Source organism: Pogoniulus pusillus, chromosome 8 (assembly GCF_015220805.1).
Source record: "Pogoniulus pusillus isolate bPogPus1 chromosome 8, bPogPus1.pri, whole genome shotgun sequence".
NCBI classification, from domain to species: domain Eukaryota; kingdom Metazoa; phylum Chordata; class Aves; order Piciformes; family Lybiidae; genus Pogoniulus; species Pogoniulus pusillus.
Window position 1 is genome coordinate 39,428,898 of NC_087271.1, and position 22,850 is coordinate 39,451,747.

General features: G+C 49.6%; 1 protein-coding gene across 5 annotated transcripts in view; it reads left to right on the top strand.

Annotated features, from left to right (window-relative positions):
- Positions 1–22,850, top strand: part of RASAL2 (RAS protein activator like 2) — a 243,006-nt gene that overhangs the window by 185,846 nt on the left and 34,310 nt on the right. For all 5 annotated transcript variants that reach the window (XM_064148132.1, XM_064148133.1, XM_064148134.1 and 2 more), the window contains exons 5-7: positions 9,138–9,247; positions 20,296–20,449; positions 21,975–22,073. In XM_064148132.1, coding sequence (XP_064004202.1) covers positions 9,138–9,247; positions 20,296–20,449; positions 21,975–22,073 — 363 coding nt within the window. The remainder of the gene's footprint in view (positions 1–9,137; positions 9,248–20,295; positions 20,450–21,974; positions 22,074–22,850) is intronic.

A 22,850-nucleotide genomic window follows, 5' to 3' on the forward strand; every position in this document is an offset into this window, starting at 1 on the left:
CCTAATGTGGACAGCTCCCAGTTGTGTCCATGCTTAACACCTTTCTGAACTGGGATCTGAAAAGCTGATGTAGCCCTCCCTAGCTATCAGGAAGCTCTTGTTTCTTCATGAATTTTTCAGTGTAAGTCCCAGTGACTTGGGGAATTTGATTCCTTTTGTTCTTTTGGCTGCATGTGGCCCAGAGAACACAGTCTTACTGTAACGTTTTATTAGTAGATGGAGCACCAGCATATCCCTGCTCTGGTACCTGCTGGAATCACAGGTTCAGGGTTGGAAGGCACCACAAGGAGCAGCCAGTTCCAAGCCCCCTGCCATGCCCAGGGACACCCTACCCTAGAGCAGCCTGGCCACAGCCTCAGCCAGCCTGGCCTTAAGCACCTCCAGCCATGGGGCCTCAACCACCTCCCTGGGCAACCCATTCCAGCCTCTCACCACTCTCATGCTCAACAACTTCCTCCTCACACCCAGGCTGAATCTCGCCTCCTCCAGCTTTGCTCCATTGCCTAGAAAGTCCCTCCCCAGCTTTTTTGTAGCCCCCTTCAGATCCTGGAAGGCCACAAGAAGGTCACCTGGGAGCCTCCTCTTCAGCAGACTGCACAGCCCCAACTCTTTCAGTCTGTGCTCACAGCAGAGCTGCTGCAGCCTCCGAGCATCCTCCTGGCCCTGCTCTGGACACACTCCAGCATCTCCACATCCCTCTTGGAATGGGGGCTCCAGAGCTGGATCCAGATCTGCTGCTCCATTTCCTTGCTTTTCTTAGTACTGTTTTTAAACTTGTTCATCCTATTCTCCAGCCCTCCTGTGACTGCAGACAATTTTTCACTGGAAAGTTGAAATTGTTATCTGGCCAAATCTGCAGTGCTTGTCCCATCAGGGGAAAAATATCTTCCTGATCCTTGCTGTTGATCAGCTTGTGTCCTGAAGCATGATAATTGCTCACTCTTGTTATTTTTAAACCTGACTAATGCAGCTACATATGTTATTCTTCCTTATATAAACACATAATCCTTTTTTAATCTTGCTGAAAATTTTTCTCTGTATAATATCTTGTGGTAGAGAATTGTAGGGGCTGGTTTAGAGAGGGCATTAGGAAAGGTCTCCTGACAATCAAATGTGCTGCCTCTCATGGTAAATTCTGCCTCGTTTTTCTTACATAACAGGGTGCAGGAGGAGCTTAGTTAATTTCCTTTCTATTTGTTTTATGCATCTCTAATCCCTTCTTGCTTTTGTTTCTGAAAGAGTTGGTCTTTAAAACCCAGCGTTTGTAAATCCCCCTCTTGCCTGCCTGTAATCAGTTTATACTTCTGGAGTTTGATTGTGTGGTAGTTTTCTTGCTGGGATGAGAAGATCAGAAGAGAGTGGTGCATTAGTGTGAAAGCTCTGGCAGATTTATGTAATGCCACTTCACTTTTATTGTGCTTTATCCTCTGTTGATACATTCAAACAGGGGTTTATTCTTCTCTGCCTGTGCACAAACCGCCCCTTCAGTGACAAAGTGCCAGGCGTTTGCAGGGAGCTGACAGTGGAATTTGACTGCTGTAAGTCACTGCCTCCCTGCTTACATTACCACCAAGGTGTGTGTAGAGTTGTTTCCAGCAGTGGTTCAGCTGTGCACTCGTGGCTGGTATTTTAATAAGGAGGGTTGCTGGGCTCAGAAGCAAACTTCTCCACCTCCTTGCCAGTTACATTGGTGTTGTGTTGTTGTTCTGCAGGGGATAGTAAACTTCACCAAGTTTGCTCCTAGTCACTGGAATATCCTACTCATTGGATCTTCCCAGTTTACAACCTGGCTATCTTCCCCTGCTCCTTTGCTTCCCACAGCTTTACAGCATTACTGGCACAGGAGAGCATTTACACTTGGCAGTGATGGGTTTTTTCCTTGGTAGCTGCTTGTGAGCAGTGTAAGAGCTAAAGTGCCTCATGTACTAACGCACACAGCGGCTGGGAGGCAGCTCTGCTGTCAGCCACAGTCACTTGGGGGTTATCTTTGTACCCATCCAGGCCTTCCCCTCCGAGAGAACAAGTCTCAGCATTCTGTAAATGAAGTTCCCCACCTGCTGTTGTAAATAATGCATCAGTGCTGCTCACTGAGAGTTGTGAGTGCTCAGGCTGTGTTGCAGGCCTCCAAAAGGCAGCGTGTTTGTCCCCAGGAAGACCTCGCCCAGGGAAGTGGTCCTGCAAGCTGCAGCGCTGCCTCTAGGGCTGTCACCCCTTCTGCCTCTGGGGTCTGTGCTCTGAAACTTCCCCTAGTCCCACTGCACTTTATTGATGGATAACCTGGGGTCTAGTTACGTGGCCCTGCCAGCTCATGGCTGAATTAACAAGACAATCATCATCTATTATGCATGAGCTGTTCTCCCCAAAGTGAAGAAATCAGTGGGTCTGTAGGGAGCCACGGACAAGGAGTTGAGTAGTTGGTGCTGGCACTGCCTTTGGACATGCTGGCCAGTTCTCATGGTGCTCTGCTGAGGTTAGGGACAGACAGACAGCTGTCATCTGTGAAACAGAGTGAGCATCTCCTAAAGCCAGCCCTGCCCTGAGCAGCCACCAGCCCAGGTGCAGGATACTTGGGGTCAGAGTTTCTGTACCTTCCCTGTGCAACTGTGGAGGGAAGCCACAGGCTCTGCCTGCTGAACTTAGCGCTTCTCCTGTGGCCATTTCTTCTTGGCAGAGCAAGAGGGATGAGTTGCTTAACTTCCACATGAGATGGATCAAATTCCCAGTGGGGTTGCATTATTTTTAGATGCTCTATCTCTGGGATTTCTTAGCTCAGTGTTTGATGCCTTTGGCTGAGATGATGAACCTGCTCTGAATCTATTCCACATGCCTGACTGAGTGTCTGTTTGAGTGGTCCCACTGTCCCCCACCTCTCTTTCTCATCTCTGGTCCCCTAAACTTGTGGTTCTGAGGGGAATTTGTGCCAAGCTTTATTCCATTAGGTGTGGACCATCAAATCTGTCTTTTAAGGGATTAAGGCACAATTATGAAGGGAGGCTGTAGCCAGGTGGGGTTGGGCTCTGCTGCCAGGCAAGCAGCAACAGAAGAAGGGGACAGGGTCTCAAGTTGTGCCAGGGCAGGTCTAGGCTGGATGTTAGGAGGAAGTTGTTGTCAGAGAGAGTGATTGACATTGGAATGGGCTGCCCAGGGAGGTGGTGGAGTAGCCATCCCTGGAGGTGTTGAAGCAAAGCCTGGCTGAGGCACTTAGTGCCATGGTCTGGTTGCTTGGGCAGGGCTGGGTGCTAGGTTGGCCTGGAGGAGTTTGGAGCTCTCTTCCAACCTGGTTGGTTCTATGATTTTTCTACCTTCATTCTCTCACTGGACTCCTCTTAAAATGCAGCATTTACACGATGCTGATCTTAGCTTATTCATCCCACCAAATATTTTGACCCTTTTTAAAATTAAGAACAGAATCTCCAAATTTCTGACAGTTTGGTTGGAGAGTTTACATCTTCTTTGTCTGAGGGTGTCTGTTTAAGCAGTAAAATTCCCACCGTTGTTAATAACAGCCCATGATGATTCTTTAAAGCTCAGAGATTGGTTCCATTTAGAATCACAGAATAGAGTCATAGAATCAAGCAGGTCGGAAGAGAGCTCCAAGCTCAGCCAGGCCAACCTAGCACCCAGCCCTGGCCAAGCAACCAGACCATGGCACTAAATGCCTCAGCCAGGCTTGGCTTCAACACCTTCAGGGATGGCAACTCCACCACCTCCCTAGGCAGCCCATTCCAATTCCAATCACTCTCTCTGACAACAACTTCCTCCTAACATCCAGCCTAGACCTCCCCTGGCACAACTTGAGACTCTGTCCCCTTCTTCTGTTGCTGCTTGCCTGGCAGCAGAGCCCAACCCCACCTGGCTACAGCCTCCCTGCAGGTAGCTCTAGACCAGGGCTTTAGGGAGCAAACAGCAGTGCATTTTGTGTGGAAAGAAGCATTTAAGAGCCATACTTAGACAGTAAGAAAGGAAGTCAGGGTGCTTTTGTCTTTTTAATGGTACCAGCTACAGCTGTTACATTGGCAGAGACTTCTCCTCTCTAGAAGAAAGAAGAAAAGGCAGAAAAGAGAAGCCCCCTCCTCCTCCTGTCAGTTAGGTGCTGTTGTTGCAGGTGGAAGTTTACTTCTCATCACCACCTCTCCTTTGGATCTGCACTCGGGTGTAAAAGCGTTTCCTTTGGCAAGCAGAAGTCGGCAAGCCCTGCTCGGCTCTGGCACGGGAGTTTGTCCCGCTGCTCCCAAGCTGTCCATCTGTAAGCCTTGGCCCCTGCATGTGCTGCCAGCAGGGTGCAGGGAGCAAACGCTGCAAACGCCTTGCAGGTCTTTGGGGAACGACCAATAAGCACAGTCCCGGTTTGAATAGTTTTTGTCTTTAAGCATCTTCTCAGCCCAGCATTTTCATTGATTTTGGTACACTCAGCTCTGGATAGCCTTATTCAACCCCAGACAGCATATTTATTTCATTAGGGACTAGATTCTGTTCAATTAACCCCAGAACATGTTTCACCACTGTGAAAGGAAAGCCAGTTGCAAAGCCTGGATGCACAGGGACATGAATATCCATGCTTCCTCTCTAAGTGGGATTTGGAATGGTTCAGTAGAAATACTTTTGGACCCCTGCTGAAATTGGGTCAGCTTTGTCTTCTTTGCCCTTAAGGGGAGGAAAAAAAAACCCATGTTATTTTGTGCTTGCAATCTGAGTAGGCTGAGAGGTGCTGGAGCGCAGCCAGGGCCCACCAGATCTGAATGGCTGTAGTTGGGTCTGTTACCTTTTATGCTGAGAGGTCAGAAGATCTGAAAGTGACTTTGAAAATGCTGTATATCCTCTGCTTGGATTCCAGCCGTGGCCCTACGAGAAGCCCAAGAGCATCTAGTGCTTGCAGGGTGCTTTCAGAGGCACTTTTTCACCCCCAGGAGCTAGAGAAGGGCAGGAACGTGGGGAGAGTTTGAGTGGCACACACAGCTAAACCCACTTCTCTCCTTCTCACAGTGCCTTTTACCCCAGCATGCTGTGCAGATTTGTGGGGGTTTTGGCAGTACCTAGACACCAGGCCGTGCCTCTTCTACTTCTCTTTCCTATTTCAGGAGCATGCAGCAGCTTTCACCCCTGAGGAGCCTGCTGGCTGGCAAGCCTCAGACATGGCAGGGCAGCCTTTAAATGTGGCTCTGCCTCAGGTGCTGAAAACAGATTCCCTCATCAGATTGTCCCCTGCAGAGCCATCCCACAGGGCATCCCATTTTCTCTGTGTAGCCTGAGGACAGGCAAGTGTCAGGCTCTGGTGCGTGTGAACAGGTTGTTCCTACACGGGTATTTGGGAGAGGATGATCTGCCTGTGCTGGAAGGATCCTGAGCCAGAAGAGGGGAGGTTTAGACTGGATAGAAGGAAGATAATTTTGACAGTGAGAGTAGTGAAATACTGGCACAGGTTGCCCAGGGAGCAGATAGGTGCCCCACACCTGGAAACATTCCAGGCTAGGTTGGCTGGGACTCTGAGCAGCCCACTCTAGTTGAAGATGTCCCTGCTGACTGCAGGAGGGTCAGGCCAGGTGACCTCTAAAGATCCCTTCCAAGCCAGACTATTGTGTGATTCTGTCACCCTAATGCTACTATCAGGTATGAACAGGCTTTCAATAGCACATCACCATCCAAATCTCAGTGGAAGAGGAAGCAAGTCATCTTGTATGTGCTGAAGATGCTATGGGTGTGGATTTGCTCCTCACTTGACCATTTAGCAGCACTCACTTGGCTGTTGGTTAAAAGAAACAAAAGGAGGAGTGTGAGGAGAAGGAGAATCCTGATACCAGCGTGCATAAAGAAGGGAGCTGTGTGAAAGAAGAGGAACAAAGTAAATGTAAAGGGACCGAGAGTAACATAATGAGGAAAGGTAGAAGGGTGTGCTTGTTTGGAGGAGGAGGCTACAGCTGCTTTCCAAGGGAGCAGTGAAAGGAGGGAAGATAGAGGCAAAGGTGAGACTGGAGAGTTGGTCTGGAAGTGCTTGCAGCCTGCCTTGAACCTGGGCTTTGCTGTTTGAAGCAACTTTTCCAACTATTAACCCAGCACCGCCGATGAGAAGAGAGTGAGAGCCCTTTCCTGTGAATAATGTAGACTCACAGAGCAGCACAAGTTGGAAGGAGTCTCAAGAGATCTCCTGGCCCAGCTTTCCATGGGAAAGGAAGCCTAGTTAAGCAGCACCCTGTTCAATCACTACACCTCACTTTCTGCCCAAAGCAGCAAAAGACATAGGAGATTCTTCAGGCTGATCTTTTGTGATGATCTGATTCTGAGGAGTCTGAGAGATGGACAAGTCCTGTATGCACACAGAATGGCAGGAGTTGGAAGGGACCTCTGAGGATCATCTAGTCCAACCCCCCTGCTAGAACAGGATCTCCTAGAGTAAATCATACAGGATCACATATGTGTGGGTTTGGAATCTCTCTGGAGAAGGAAACTCCACAACCTCCCTGGGCAGCCTGCTCCAGAGCTCTGTCACCCTCAAAGTGGAGATTTTCTTCCTTACCTTTTACTTCAGCCAGACTGAGTCACCTGGAGCTGGTAAAACACTCCTGCTTTGTCAGTGTTCTGCACAGGAAAGAACAGGAGACCTTGTTGGTCTCCAGTTTGCTGATATCTGTAGTACAGAAGGCAGATGTGGGCAACATCTGTCACCTGTCCCAAACAGCTTGTGGAAGCTTGCCCTGTGAGGGTGTTTGGAAGCAGCTGCACTCGACTTCCAGCCTAGCAAAATGCGGGTGATGGGAGGGAGGGCCAGTCCCAGCTGGGTGTCAGTCTCACCAGACCTCTGCTAAAGTCCAGCTGTAGATCTGCTGGTCGAATCCACACCAAAAGAACATTCACTGTGATCAAACCCTACCAACCTATACCCACCACATGCACTCACTCAAGTGCAGGGAGCCTCCCAACAGCAGTGCCCAGGGTGCGGTGGCTTCGTGCATCTGTTCTGTGAAGGAGCAGGGCAGATTCAGGCACTAAAACATTGCTTAATCCTATTGGATTAAGAACCTCTGGGGTTGCTTTGATCATGCCAAAGAGCATTTGTGCACTTATGTCTGCCGGCCCTGGAAGTATTTGGACACAATATGGTTTAAGGTGCTCAAAGTTAATGTAAAGGACTGCAGGAGAGAATCCAACATGCAGGAGTTGAAGTATTCTGTGAGATCCCATTTACAAGTGCACCTCATCATACACACTCCTGTTCCACATCAGCAGCTCTTGCTGATACCAACAGGGAGAAAACTGTGAGGAGAGGCTGAGGATTTGTCTATCTGCCTTACAAAAGGTGAAGGGGGTGACACAAGGCAGCCTGCTGCACTGGAGAGAAGCATTACAAAGATGATGGAGCCAAACTTGTTCCCCGTGCTGGCAGATGCTACACTGAGGCAGCAGCTGCAGATTGCTGCCTGGGAGGTTCTCGTTGAACACAAGGAAAATTTCTCTCACTAGAAGGGTGATGCAACACTGAACTGAGAGAGGTGGCAAAACCTCTGTCACCAGAGACTTCACCAGACAAAGTCAAAGTGGGATGAGCTGTTATTGGTAGTACACCCACATCAAGCAGGAGGCTGGCCAGATCCCCAGAGGCTCTCTCAACTCTCCTGCCTTTGGTGTGTGGTCGATGAATGATGGTAGTTCAGAAGACAGGTTCCTTGAGGGTTCAGTATTTTAAGGTCCTAGATAGATTTTTGAGGTGAGCTGGTATCTGGAGTCACTAGGAGGTGAAGTCTTTTGGAGTTTTGCATTCTGGCCAGTGAGACTCTGATGGTTTGGGTGTTACCTGCCTCCCCACACTTCAGAAGATCACCCAGAGCAGACTCAGCTGCTCTGGAAAACTGAATGGAGCTTTGTATTTCTGTCTTAGCACAATATCCGAGCAGGTGTTTATAATCTCTACAGCTAGAGACAGAAACAGACAAGTTGAAAAGTAATACAGAAACACAGCAGCCCTCCCAGCAACCAGAGCCCCCAGGAGGGGCTCCCAACCACCCTAACACCTTCTCCAACCCCTCTACCTTACCCCAGACTTTGCCTGATGTTTAAGGTGAGTTTGGAGAGTCAGCCAGGGGGGTTAGGAAGCAGAAGGATTAGGCAGGCAGCAAGTTAGGTTAGAGAGAGAAGTTCAGCCCAAGAGCCAGAGAGAGACTCTGTTACCTATGTTTGTGTTCTTGTTCTTATCCATCTCAGCAAGCCTATGAGTGCAGCAGACCTCAGCATTGTTTCCTTTTCACAGCCTGGCATCTAATTCTTGTCACCAGAACATCCCAGCTAGGCTCAAACTAGCACAGAGTCTATTGAAATTAGTGTAAGACTTCATGTGCTCTATTGGAGTGAAAAAGGAAAGCCTGGATGCAATAGAAGCTTACAATAAAAGACATTTTCCCCTGGAGAAGAGGAGGCTCAGGGCAGAGCTCATTGCTGGCTACAACTACCTGAACAGAGGCTGTAGCCAGGTGGGGTTGGGCTCTGCTGCCAGGCAAGCAGCAACAGAAGAAGGGGACACAGTCTCAAGTTGTGCCAGGGGAGGTCTAGGCTGGATGTTAGGAGGAAGTTGTTGTCAGAGAGAGTGATTGGCATTGGAATGGGCTGCCCAGGGAGGTGGTGGAGTCGCTGTCCCTGGGGGTGTTGAAGCCAAGCCTGGCTGAGGCACTTAGTGCCATGGTCTGGTTGGTTGGCCAGGGCTGGGTGCTAGGTTGGCCTGGATGATTTTGGAGATCTCTTCCACCCTGGTTGACTTTGTGATTCTATGATTTTGTACTCTTAACGTGCCCAAGAATTAAACCCACTCTGTGCAAAGGAGAGGCAGGACCAAACACTGCTGTCTCAAGACTACTCCCTATTAAGTGATAATTGTGGGGGGGTTGGGTCTCTTGTACAGTAGTTGTAATTCGTTGCATTGCACCTGTAATGGGAGTAGTGTTAATTACTGCCATTTGAAGCTATCAGATAGTGGAACAGTCACTGGTGATCCTGCCCTGCCTCTCTTGCTGCTCAGAGGAGTCCCACTGCAGCTCGTTCTGCAGGCACTGTCAGCAGGACTCGCTGCTGAGTTTGGAGTCAGCCACAGCGCATCAATTGATCTCTGACTGGCATCAGCTTCCCTGCTTCACTTCTGCAACTTCTCCTTTTAGGGCTTCTTCAGCAAACGTCTGAAAGGGTCCATCAAGAGGACAAAGAGTCAGTCAAAGCTGGACAGGAACACGAGTTTCCGGCTCCCATCTCTCCGCAGTGCTGATGACAGGTAAGGTCCAGCGAGGCTCCCGAAATAATCCCTCCTCAGCCAGAGGCACTTGGCAGCATCTCCATGCAGGGAAGGAGATTTATTGTTCAGCTGGCAGATAGGTGGTTTGGGGGCTGACTCGAGTCTAATGTTAGAAGCTGTTTATTTTATAATGCAATGCTGACACAGGATTGAAAACTCTTACTGCTCTCAACAGCTGACAGAAAGTTCAGGCTAAGCACCTCTGCTGTGAGCACAGACTGAAAGAGTTGGGGCTGTGCAGGCTGGAGCAGAGGAGGCTCTCAGGTGACCTTCTTGTGGCCTTCCAGGATCTGAAGGGGGCCTACAAAAAAGCTGGGGAGGGACTTTTTAGGTTATCAGGGAGGGACAGGACTGGGGGGAATGGAGCAAATCTGGAGGTGGGGAGAGTCAGAGTGGAGGTAAGGAGGAAGTTGTTGAGCCTGAAAGTGGTGAGAGGCTGGAATGGGTTGCCCAGGGAGGTGGTTGAGGCCCCATGGCTGGAGGTGTTTCAGGCCAGGCTGGCTGAGGCTGTGGCCAGGCTGCTCTAGGGTAGGGTGTCCCTGGGCATGGCAGGGGGGTTGGAACTGGCTGCTCCTTGTGGTCCCTTCCAACCCTGACTGATTCTGTGATTCAATATGGACTCAAATACCTGTTTCTGCCTCTGTTTCAAATAAACTGGAGGCTTTAAATGTGATACAAAACTCTCAGATGGATCAGCTTTGGAGAACCTTGCCTTTATGCACACATCCCTTACCTGCAGATGGGGCAGCAGCCAGTCATGTTGGTATGAGCAGAGCCCAGAGGTGCTCAATGCAGACAGTCAGAATCCTTGCTAGTGCATCCACGTGAAGAATCCCTGCTAGTGGCAGTCATAGAATCACAAATCATGATTAGCACATGAAGAATCTCTGCTAATGGCAGCCAATCTTACAGCTGTTTCAGTGTTACTGCAGTGAATAGAGGCTTTGTCCTTCAGAAAACTGGAAAACTTGGTCCTTTCTGACCATCTCAGTGCCCCCTTTGGCCTGTTTGTGCTTGTTCAGTGTTGGCTGGTGATTCTTGCTGGGAATGGATTGTGCATGAGGCAAGCAAATCTCTCACCCACAGTTCTTCCTAACTGTTTGTAAAGTCTCTTGCTTGTTTTCATTAAACATCACACTCTGCTTTATTCCGCAGCAGCACAGCAGGAGAACTAAACTGAGTGAAAAATGGGTTGCCCTGTACTTAAGGCTGTGGCAGGCTTTTGTGATTCTATGTTTTTAACTTCATTTTCCTTCTCCCATAGCTGGGTTGAGTTCATTGGTTGTATCTGTCGTGCTGTGCTGTCTGTTCTGCCTGAGAGGCAGCACCACAAAATCACAGAGATAGCAAAGCTTTGGATGTTAGAGCTCCTGAGTGGGCTGCCCAAGAGGTGGTGGAGTTGCCATCCCTGGAGATCATAGAATCATAGAGTCAACCCAGTTGGAAGAGACCTCCAAGCTCAGCCAGGCCAACCTAGCACCCAGCCCTGGCCAATCAACCAGACCATGGCACTAAGTGCCTCAGCCAGGCTTGGCTTCAACACCTCCAGGGACAGTGACTCCATCACCTCCCTGGGCAGCCCATTCCACTGGCACATGAGGCACTTAGTGCCATGGTCTGGTTGATTGGCCAGGGCTGGGTGCTAGGTTGGACTGGATGAGCTTGGAGGTCTCTTCCAACCTGGTTGATTCTATGATAACTTCATGAGTTACAGGAAAGTCTGCTGCTGCTCATCAGCTGTAACAGATGTGGATGCTGCTGCTCCTCGAGTCATTGTGATGTGCACCCAGTCTGGTTTGAGTTTTGGTACAAATGCCTGTTTTCAGAGGGTTGCAGCTTGCCTTTGAGAAGCAGCTCAGTCAGCATAAGCATGTTGAGTAATGCCTCCATGTGATAAAGTACCTGTTGCTTTGAGCACTGTTTGTAACCATCTTTGTTTCAAGTTCTGTAATGCAAAGACCTCCTTGCTGTAGGTAATATATTTGTCTTTCCTAGCTTGGTGCTTTTGCTGAGTGTGGGCTGAGGGTACTTACTCTCACAGTGTAAGGGAGATGCTGCTGTTCTGGGAAAGCCAGGGAATTTAGCTGTAATTAATCCCTACAACTTCAGTTTAAGACATGATATCATATACAGCAAAGCTGCCTTCTCTTTAGAAGCAGATCCCCCTCTCCACCCTGCCAGTGTTGGCATGGATTGTCAGCTAGACTCGATTGAAAGGTGGATTTTCTCTGATGGCTTGGAAAGCATAAAATCCACTGCATGCAGTGATGGCATTAGGCAGAGTTGCTCTCTTCTGTCAGTCCTCTAAAGTCTCTTTGACAGGGATTTAAAGAGGAGGATCCAGGAGCAAATGAACTGATAACTTCCAGCGTCAGAGTCCACACAGAGGACACACATCCCTAGAAGGCCAGCGGTGTGCAGGGTTAGAGAGGCACAAGCTGGAGGTTGCTCTTCTTTTCTGTCCAGTTGCTCTCCTCCTTTGGCCTTCTCCACCAGTCTTACAGCAATGCATCTTGCAGCTGTAAGGCAGAGATGGGGCAGTGTCTGGGGGGGTTCTGTGACTTGATACTATTCTTGGCTGCTAATGGAGTGAAACATTTTGGTACCAGCCCATGTGATCTGCCCCCTGTCAGAAGTACTGGTGCTAAAGTGAGTGGAGGGCAGAGTTTGGAAGCAAGGGTGGTCACTGGTGTGGCCAGTAGGACGAGGGAGGATATTCTGCCCCTGTGCTCAGCACTCCTCAGGCCACACCTTGAGTGCTGTGTCCAGTTCTGGGCTCCTCCATTGAAGGGAGATGTTGAGGTGCTGGAAGGTGTTTGGAGAAGGGCAGCAAGGCTGGGGAGGGGCCTGGAGCACAGCCCTGTGAGGAGAGGCTGAGGGAGCTGGGGGTGTGCAGCCTGCAGAAGAGGAGGCTCAGGGCAGAGCTCATTGCTGTCTGCAGCTCCCTGAAGGGAGGCTGTAGCCAGGTGGGGTTGGGCTCTGCTGCCAGGCAAGCAGCAACAGAAGAAGGGGACACTGCCTCAAGCTGTGTCAGGAGAGGTCTAGGCTGGATGTGAGGAGGAAGTTGTTGTCAGAGAGAGTGATTGGCATTGGAATGTGCCATTGGTTCTCTTGCCCACCTGGGCACACTGTTGGCTCATCTTCAGCTCCTCTCTCCCAGCACCTTCAGCTCCCTCTCTGCCTGGCTGCTCTCAGCCACTCTGTCTCCAGCCTGCAGTGCTGCTTGGGGTTGTTGTGGCCAAAGTGCAGAACCCTGCACTTGGCCTTGTTCAGTCTCATCCCATTGGCCTCTGCCCACCCATGCAGCCTGGCCAGGTCCCTCTGCAGGGCTCTGCTACCCTCCAACAGCTCAGAGGGACTGAACACAGCAGCTCTGAGAGTTTGTGCTTAGAGCTGTTACTTTTCTAATGGGATTTTATAAATAAATGCATAAAGGAAATTCTGTTCCACTGCAAAGTGAAACTTGCCAATAATTTCTCCCTTCCCTCCCATATGTTTCACTGTGTCTAAGGCAAATGCAATTGGTGGATAGAGCAGCAGGAAAAACAACTCAAAAAGCATGTGGGCATGAAGCACTGAAGATGAGGAGCAGATTAGTGACCTGAGAGGAGATGGGTGGGAGGAAAGAAGAGGCTAAAGAGTTTGATTGGTGTTTAGAATTATGCTGCTGTTTGGAGGTTTTTCCAATGGGACAAATCAGTGCCAAGTGTTTCTGCCTGAAAGAACCTAGCACAGAGAAGCTGCCTTAATTCATGAGAGGGAGCTGCCATTCTCTCACCTTCTGCTCTCCCTGCTTTCTGCCTGAGTCTCGATCTGTTGCAGTGAGAACTTGTCTGTCCTACCCCTGTGAGTCAGCCCTTTCCCATTTGAAGCAGGCGATGCTAGGTGATGTCATGGTGTTAGAGAAATGCTCAGGGCCAAGTTGTCTGATAGCATCTACCTTTTCTTGCAAATACCCAGAGCCCTGCCTTCAAAGAAAGCATTATATGGCTTAAGAAATTCAAACCCTGCAAGGCTGAGAAGGAAACAGAGGCTGCTGTCATGTCGCTTTCTCATGCTTTTGACATGTTTGGGTCCTGCTGAGAGACAGGACTTGTTTAAAGATAAACACCTATAAAAACCAGGAGTAAGGGAGATGAGTTATCCTGGTGCACATCAAGATTTGGGAGGCTGTAACACCACATGCCATGCCAGGTGGTGACAGAGGATAGATGCTGTCTGCTCGGAGTTGGAGCTCAAATGAAGAAGGTTCAGGAATGCTGTAGGAAGCAGTGATGGAGATAAGTTGTAGACTTTTTCATAACTGAGTTTCAGCAGAAAGCAGTTGGCCAACCTGCCTCTTTTCTGGCTGCTAACTTTTGTTCCAGTGTGGCTGGGTTAGTGGGCAGGGAGAGGAGAGAGCTGCCCCTTGAGACAGGAGCCCACTGTGGGTCAGCACCCAGGTGTCTCTCAGTCTGTAACTCGCATCACATTTATCACTCCAGGTTCAGGTTGTTTGCTGGGTGGGCTGTTGTGCTTGAAACCCTCTGTTTGGCCTTTACAAGGCACTAACATGAGAAGACTTAGACTCTGTTTGGTGGTGACCCACATCAGATGTGAACGAAGCTCCTCAGACATGTGGCCAGTGCAGCATCCCAGCAGGTCTCGGCAGCCCTCACCATGAGGCCATCTGGCAGCGCCTTACTGTATCATCTTTCACAGCTTTCCGAGCCCATTTCCCACTGCATTCTTTGAGCTCTTCAACCCACACCCTCGTCTCAGTGTCAGTAACATATAAACCATGTAAAAAAGCCTGACAGGACACTTGAGGGAAACTACATTTGAAAGGAGAGCCTAAATGAACGTTCCCAGTTTGTGGAGGGCAATCGGAGAGCGCTTCCAAGCGGAGCGACAGTTGTCACCTCTGTCTTGTTTATGGGGAGGGAGCGAAGGTGCTTGAGACTGGCTGCATATGGTCTCGGCGACAGCTCTAAAGCTCTGCGGACAGCTGGGAGGGTTTTGCCCTGTTGGGATTTACTGCCACGTGGGAATGCTCCTGCTTTACAAAAGTCGTTTTGTGGCATTATCAGACAGCCGTAGCGGCGCACAGGACCGACCTGCCGCGTCCTGGCTGAGAATGGGCTGAGGCAGGTAGCCATGGCGCTGGGCTTTATGGTGAGGCGCTCCCGCTGCTCCAACGACAGCTTCTTCTACTTTGGGTGAGTTCTCACTGCTCCCTGCTGCTTTCTTTGCAGGATGGAAATAGCACAGGTTGCATAAACGTTAGCCCCACAGCCCGCCGCGTTCTGCGCGCCCCTCCATTCGAATCTAGTGCCGCTTCCAAAAGAGGTGGGTGAGTTCTGTCCCGGCACAGACGCAGGGATAAGAATCTGTGTTACACAACACCTTATTAAGGCTCGACTCACCCCCAGCTTCTATTCATTCAGCAGATCTTTCTATCTGCACGCTGGAGTACGGGGAGGGGGGGAGTGGTTTCTCTCCGGAGCGGTGTCTCACTCCTGTGTCGGTGAATGCATTTCTTTCAGCCAGCTGTTGCACCCCGGACAAGATCTCAGTGTTAAGGACTGTTCTGGCAAACCTTCACCTCGGTGCTGGACTTCTCTGTCCCACCTGCAAGCTCATTTGATGCCTGTATAAAAGCATGGCTGATGCCTTTCTGCAAGGCTTGGGCTCTTCCTCATAACCTCACCTGTTAATCGCTTAGCAGGGAAATGAAGCTGGACCAGATAAGAATCTCTGGTCCAGCACAGCAGAAGTATTCAAAACATTAAAAGCAGGGAGCACAGTTGCAAATAGAGCAAGAACACTGTGAGCAGCTGCATGAGGTGTGCTGGACAAGCTGTGATCTGCAGGCAGAGCGGGCAGGCGGGGAAGGGCTTTACAGATCCGTGCTTCAAACAGTGAGGCTTTGGGTAGGGACTTGCCAGAAAAGACCCAGACCATCAGGGGGAGGCTAATGCAGTGTGCTCAGCCAGCACGGAACTGCAGCTGAGTAGAACTTGCAACCTGAACTAAGTCACCTGAAGTTTCTGGTTTAAAAAGGAAAAATGAACGATTAAACTGGTTAGACTTGTAGGATTGTTGACCGAGTGCTAGGATCTTCTGCTAATTGGCAGCTGGAAAAGGAGGCAGGGTGTGGTGCCTACAAAAGTGAAGGCTTGCACAGGGCAAATCAATGCTCCAGAGCAGTAGTAGTGCAGGTGATGCTGCCGACCTTAGGGGCCGGTCCAGCAGGGCTGGGAGTTTGAGTGGCAGCAGCGCCGAGCAGAAAGTTCCCTGCCTTACAGGCCAAGCTCTCTCCCGTGGCTTTGCAAGCAGCTAAGTATTGAATTCAACTGTCTGATTTCGGAGAGTGTCTCTCAGCACATGGGCATTGTGCTGGAGTTACTGGAAGCCTGCAGACGGTGGAGATGTGGTTTTAGCCAGGTGCTTGGGCTGAACAAAAGATGGTTTTCAGTGTCCTTTGCCATCACACCCCTTTGGTAAAGGAGGCAGATGATGGGATTCTGTGCCTTCGTAGCTCCTTTCTATACGTTGATGTCCCCAGGCTTGTTTTCCAAGCAGTGTTGTGCTCTCCCTGGTAAGCTCAGTAAATGAAAGTCTTTTGTGCTTTGTAGGTTGGCTTTTAAATAGGTCAAAATCAGCAGGAGAGCTTCATAACCGGAGCAATTAGGATTTTAACCCTTTGTCCTACATGCCTTGTAGACAGTAGACTATAATAGAGGTCAGCTAATAGGCTGCTGCGTGCCATGGGCGGCCACTGAAAGGCAGAGCTTCCTAGTTCCCAGCTTCCAGCCCAGATCTTCCCAGAGTGGAAAATTACTGAATATTGGTGTGCAAGGAGAGAGGGTCAGCTTGGGGCTGGGCCAGCAAGATGGTGTTGTTGAAGAGATCTTTTCCAGTGGCATCCCCATGCTGCTGCCGGGTCAGTGCTCTGATTCAGAAGGAAAGGATGCAGCTCTGAAGACCCACACTACAAAACATGTGAAAAGAGGTGAGAAGTTTAAAGTCTTCCCTGACACAACTCCTCCTTCACCTGTTTTACCCACTGGGAAGAAATGATGTGGAATACCTCTATGAGGATTCTTTGGTGCTGCTGATAACTGTTTGCTATGTTGTCCTTTGCAGTTCTTTTTGTTGTGTGTAGAAAAAGCAAGAGGGAGGAAAAAAAAGCTGATCATGGGAGGTTAATTATACTTTAAAACAGGATTTGTGTTGTTAATGGAGCTGTTTAACAGACACAGATTTGTACAAACAGCCCTTCCCCCACTTTCTGCATGTGCGATCTTCCTGTTTACAGTAATCTGCTTCTCTGGGATTACCTCTCTCTTAACAGCGGCTCTGAGCAGCTCTCATTTTACCAGTAGCTTCCTACCTAATGCAGGAAAGACTCTGTTAATCCAGCCCCTTTGCTGGGCAGTGGGAAGTTAGGCGGTGGCACCAGTTTAACAACTGTACCTCTGGGCGAGGGAGAAGCCAGCGAGCAACTTCCCTTTGTCGTTGCTTACAGCTTCAGAATATCAGATGAGGCTTTAAAGCAGCGGAGACCTATTATTGCCTCTATTGATTGGGGTGCTGCTGATTTAGGCAATGATTTGCTTTGCAGGTCTATCAATAGATGAAATGCATACCACGGTGCTTACAAATGCACGCACTTGTGCTTGTAAATGTGTGTGGTTCCATCTAACCGGCAACTTTACGACCTGGCTGTGGTGTTTAGGGAAGACAAAGTGCCGATTGTAAGCCACTTAATCAGTTTATTGAGCTGTTATAAATAAGGTAACTTCAGGAGACTGAAGACAGAGGCTCCTCTGCCCCAGGACCCTGAGTCAACAAAACTAACGGTGCTGCACAACAGAAAACGTTCACAACTTGCTATTTAAGAGGCAGAACAGATACTGAAGCAGAAGAGATGTCACTGGCAAGGTGTGAGATGTGAAGGCACAGAATACAGTTTCTGCCACCCTGTCCCCAGAGGCTGTTTGGAGGCATTCTTGGAAGCTGCTTCACTCTCTCCCACTGTCTGTAACTGTCTGGGGATTGTTAAACTCGCAGGGTGGGAAGAGGAGAGGCTTCTTCCGTTCTGCAGAGGTCACCTTTGCCAGGTCTGAGGACCTCCTGTGCTCGCTGCCTCTCCTGGCCTGCCTGATCTCCTTGCAGGAGGCCACACCATGGCAACACACACCTGGGAGCTTCTTGCATTGCCTGTGGGGCCGGGTGGGAGCACTGCCAACCAGGAGAGAGATTTCTTTGCTGGTGCCGCTGTGACTTTCCTTCTGGCCCCAGCTTATCTGCCTGGTGTGCTGCTGTTCTGAAACTCATAACCTAAGGCTTGAGGAAGAACTCCTCCTGGATTTGTGCACCCTGTCCTCCTCTCCCAGCAGGATTTACTGTCTGAGACACAGCCCAGAGAAGGCAGTCGCAGAGGAAGGGCTGCGACATGTGGCACCGCTATGCTTTGGAGATGCACTGCTAAGTGGCTGTGCAGTTGCTTCATGTAAGGTGTGCTTCCTCTGTCTTCTTACAAGTGCAGCCTCTGCTTGGCTGGCATTTGCAAAATCTCTTTCTCCTTTATGTGGTAGTTCTTTTTCTTTCCCTCCTCTCCCCTTCTTTGTGACCACTTCATGCAACCTGGGCTAGTGGCAGGTGTCCCTACCCATGGTAGGGAGGTTGGAACTAGATGATCTCTAAGGTCCCTTTGAACCAAACCCATTCAATGACTCTGTGATTCTTTCTCTGACAAGGAGCTAAGGCAGGAGCTGGCTACAGGCTTTCCACCAGCTCCCTGCATCATGCCCCAAAGTACTTTGTTAGGACTGGAATTGCTGAGAGTTTGGGTTAAGGACAGAAGCCAAATGACCTCAGCAGTGCTTTCTTGAGAGGAGAAATTAGAGAGGGTTCTGCAGAGATGATATTAAAGTGGTGTATTGTGGTGTGTTTATTTTAGACTTGCCCTAACTTAGCTGCAGCAGAGTGTTCAATTATACATGGCTGAGGTTTGGGGGTTGCGTCGGTGCAGCTGCCGCTGTAACCTGTTGTAACAAAGCGTGCTCGGCGCGGCCAACGTGTTTGTGCTGCTGCTTTGCATTTGAAATCAGGGTCTTTGTAATATCCCTCTGATGAAAGGGTTTTGCTGCCTGCACTCAGGTCATTCAGCATATTAAATGGGAACAAAGTTCTCCCTGACTGTTTAATAAACCTTATCATACGTGGATCTGCTCCAATACCTTCAGCATTGGGGTTTGCACAAGAGAGCAGCCAGATGAACCCTGCTTGTTGCTTTGCATGTGTCCTTCATGGTGCCCAAGCTTTTGCTGTTAAGCAGCCTTAGATGTACTGAAGATGCCCCTTCCAAATGTGGGTTGGGTTTTTTCCCCCTCTCTGTTTCCCCACGGAATTGCTCCCAGGTAGGAGGAATTTGATTTTGCAAAGGTTACAGAACAGGAGGATTTTTTCTGCATAAGATATGTGAGGGCAGCATATAAAACCCACTGATTTTTCAAAGCTGAGGAAGCTGTGCTTTTCATTCCCCCATACATACATTTAAAAAACCTTTTCTGCTTGATTTGTGAGCCTTGCTACTGGGAACTGAAGAGAAGAGACAATGCTGTGAGGATGAACACAGGTCAGAAAGCATGCTTTCAGTGCACTGCCTTGCTCTGCATAATGTGCAGGCAACTGATGCCTTTCTACTGCCACAGCTCTTTGTTGTGCTCAGTGTACTCGCTGAAGGTGCAGCCATATTCATGGGCACACCTCTGTGGATGACTGATCAGGCTTAGGGACCAGCACAAGCTTCAGTCTCTTGACAAAACCTGGACCTGCCAGGCAGACAGATCTTTTCTGCTGAGCTGGGGGGCAGTGTGCTTCCTCCTTGTTGGTAATTTGCAAAGGCTTCCACTGAGTTCCAGCTAAAGGAAGAATGAGGAGGGGGATGTGCACAGAGTGCAAAGTGACACCTCAGCTATAGGCTTCTACAGTAAAGTGAAGTGAAAATGCCAGTTGTGCCCAAAGTATGATAGGACTTCATTGCAGAAGCTTATAGCTGAGGTTTCAGTTTGGGATTAGAAGGATCGTGGGTGAAGCCACTGTCACCTATAAACTGAGCAGGTTTTGCAGTGCTGTTGGACAGCAGAGCTCCCAGCTGTGCAGAGATGTTGCAGTAAATGGACAGGGGGGATACAGGAAGTGTCAGAGCATGAGGGGTAATGTTACTCTTGGTTGCAGAAAGCTAAAGTGTAGTGGAGGGATTTATCTTCAAGGAGTTTCTACAACTGTGTCCAGCTCTGGGCTCCTCCATTCAAGAGAGATGTTGAGGTGCTGGAAGGTGTCTGGAGAAGGGCAGCAAGGCTGGGGAGGGGCCTGGAGCAGAGCCCTGTGAGGAGAGGCTGAGGGAGCTGGGGGTGTGCAGCCTGCAGCAGAGGAGGCTCAGGGCAGAGCTCATTGCTGTCTGCAGCTACCTGCAGGGAGGCTGTAGCCAGGTGGGGTTGGGCTCTTCTGCCAGGCAAGCAGCAACAGAAGAAGGGGACACAGTCTCAAGCTGTGCTGGAGGAGGTCTAGGCTGGATGTTAGGAGGAAGTTGGGTATTAGGAGGGGTTGGCATTGGAATGGGCTGCCCGGGGAGGTGGTGGAGTCGCTGTGCCTGGAGGTGTTGAAGCCAAGCCTGGCTGGGGCACTTAGTGCCATGGTCTGGTTGACTGGCCAGGGCTGTGTGCTAGGTTGGACTGGCTGAGCTTGGAGGTCTCTTGCAGCATGGCTGATTCTTTGAGTCTTTCACTCATGGCTCAGCAGGTCCAATTTCTAGGTCACTGGGAATGGACTTCTTGGGCTTGCATAGTTGGATGTCTCCTAAGGAGTTCCTCTGGCATTGCTGGCCTGATGTTACTTGCGTAATGTCTACAGGCTAATTGTTGGAGTTGTTCTGAATAAACAGCAGGTTGCAGCTTTCTTTGGGGCCTTGCCAACTCTTTTGGGTAATTGTGAGAGAAATGATGTTCCCTCTCCCCCCCTCGCTCTGTCTGCCACAGGTCACGTGGGCTGCCCAAGCTGAAAGAGTCTCGCTCGCATGAGTCTTTGCTGAGCCCAGGCAGCGCCGTGGAGGCTCTGGATCTCGGGGCAGAAGAGCAAGTCTTTGTCAAACCTCTTCACAGCAGTATCCTTGGACAAGACTTCTGCTTTGAGGTAAAGAATGATCCCCAGCCCCTCAGCCACCGACATGCTGTCAGGCAGCCCGAGCCTTGCTTCTGTGCCTCTGTAGCTGGAGAACAGACCAGCGGCCACTGCTGTCGTGGAGTCTGGGTGGGAGCTGTGAACCAGCGTGAGGTTTCACAGTCCTTGAGGCTAACAGCAGCAATCACTCACTGGAGAGAGCTCTTTTTCAATTACCAAGTGTTCTACTTGGGGGGAGGAAAGAAATGCAGTCTCTTTAATTTGATAAGTATCTGGGTGTTCGCAGTTTGCATGCAGATGGAGGGCTGGCACATGCTGTTGTTCTTAAGCTGCGTGTTCATCCTCTCCAAATCCACCTCAAATTACATTTAGCAAGTATGCCATGACTGGGAAATGGGATTTCCAGTCAGAGCCCCCTTCCATTAGCTCAGCCCCTTCTCTGACTGCTAAAGGAGAGGCTCTGCTGGCTGCCGACGTGTCTGTCGTGCCGTGGGGCAGGACTCAAAGCTCTTCTTGCTCTTTCAGCTCAGGCTGCAGCACGGAGCCACATGGCTCCCAGCTTAGCTTCACAAACAGGTGGGTTGGGCAAGCAGAGTCCTTATCTCGCTGGGCTGACAGCTGTGTGGCTGCATCCAAGGCCATGGTAACCTGTAATGGCAGGGGTAGGTGACAGTCTTCAGCAGGGTTAGTCAGATGTGCCTGAACTGCTGGAACAAAGATCTGTTTACAGCCTGGAAAACTGCTCTGGCAGAAAAACAGCATATCAGGCTCCTCTCCCTCGGGATGTATCCAGGAACAGTTCCTCTTCGCTTCAGTCTCGTTCTTCTGCTTGGAAGCACTTTCCAGCTTGCTTAGATTCGGGGAGTTGAGTGGAAAATCTGGCAACAACTTAACTCTGAGGCTGTTGCCTCAAACTGCTTTTTAATTGTGGGCACCAATTAATGGAAAGAGGAAATGAAGCTTGTCAGACCATGTACAAGTGAAAGAACCAAGGTGGGTCCCTCCTGCTTGAAAGCAGAGTTACAGACAGCAGCATGGCTCAGAGCACAGCTCCTCTGGTTTGTTTTAGACCATTGCAGTATATATGGACCCTTGGAAACATTTTCTGTATCCTGGAGACACCTTCTCTTGTGTATTTTGCCTGCTATTAATACATAGCTAGTTCTGTCTGTCCACTGTTAGCAACCAAATCATCTGCCTCTGGGACCTAAGGGGGGAAATTCTAAGCATTTAAGAGCTGTGGATCAATTGCTAAGTGTTTAACTGGTTGGTTAAAGCTTTGTTTAAAAGCCTTTAAGAGAAGCCTTTGATGCTTCTTGGATTTATGTGTTTTTAGTTTCATATTCATTCAAACTGACTTTTGCTGCATTTTGTGAGCCTTTTAACCTCTCTCCTTTCTAGACTCCAATGTTGTTTCCGGGCCTGTGGCATATTTACTTTGTCGCTCCAGCACTGCTTATCTTGTCCTTTGCTTCTTGCAGCCTCTTGCATGTCTCCTCGGCTTGCCTGAAGTCACCCTGCCATTTATATCTTGCAGGTGACTTACTCCAGTGGCAGTAAATGCTTCAGTTGTTCCTCTGCAGCAGAGAGGGACAAGTGGATGGAAAACCTACGCAGAACAGTGCAGCCGAATAAGGTAATGGCAACTGCAGCAATGAGATTAGCAGGGGAAGGGAGGTGGTGTGATTGGATTTGAGTCCAGTGCACCAGAGCTTCCCACAGATGCATCCCCAATTAATTTAGGCTGGGAAGAAGCCTGCTCATCAGTGTATCACGAGCAGTTGTGTGCTGTTCTAGTAAGTGCAGCAGGGCAGAACTGTAATGGATAAGTGTCACTGTGCTTCCTGTTCCCTGCCCCACTGCCTGCTGGTGATGTTTCACGCCGGATTTCTGATGCCAGGCACCTCAGCAGGGTGGGATGTGGCTTCACAGGTTTCATGATTTACTGCATGTCAGAGTTTGGGGGAAAACAAAGTAAGCAATTTGAGCTGGAATGAGAAGGAAAGTCAGGTTATTGATAACTGGAAGTATCTAAGACACCTCCATAGCTGGCATACCAACTGTGAGGGACAGGCTTGCATGCTCTCAGTAAACAATGCAGCATGCCACCATGGCTTCTGGGTGGCACTGAGCATGCAGAGTGTTTGTTTGCTAACCCATTTCAGATACAGATTTTTGAGAAGACAACCATGCTGCTCTTTGCCTTTAACATACCAGAGACAGGCCTTTGCCTCTGTCTTAGAAAGTGTTCAGTTTTCTAGAGCTTCCCATCCTCTGCTCTTCAGAGAATATGTGATTCTGAATTCTAACTCTGTCCCTGCCTTGGGCACCAAGGCAGCCCTGTTTTCATAGAATCATAGAATTAACCAGGCTGGAAGAGAGCTCCAAGCTCAGCCAGGCCAACCTAGCACCC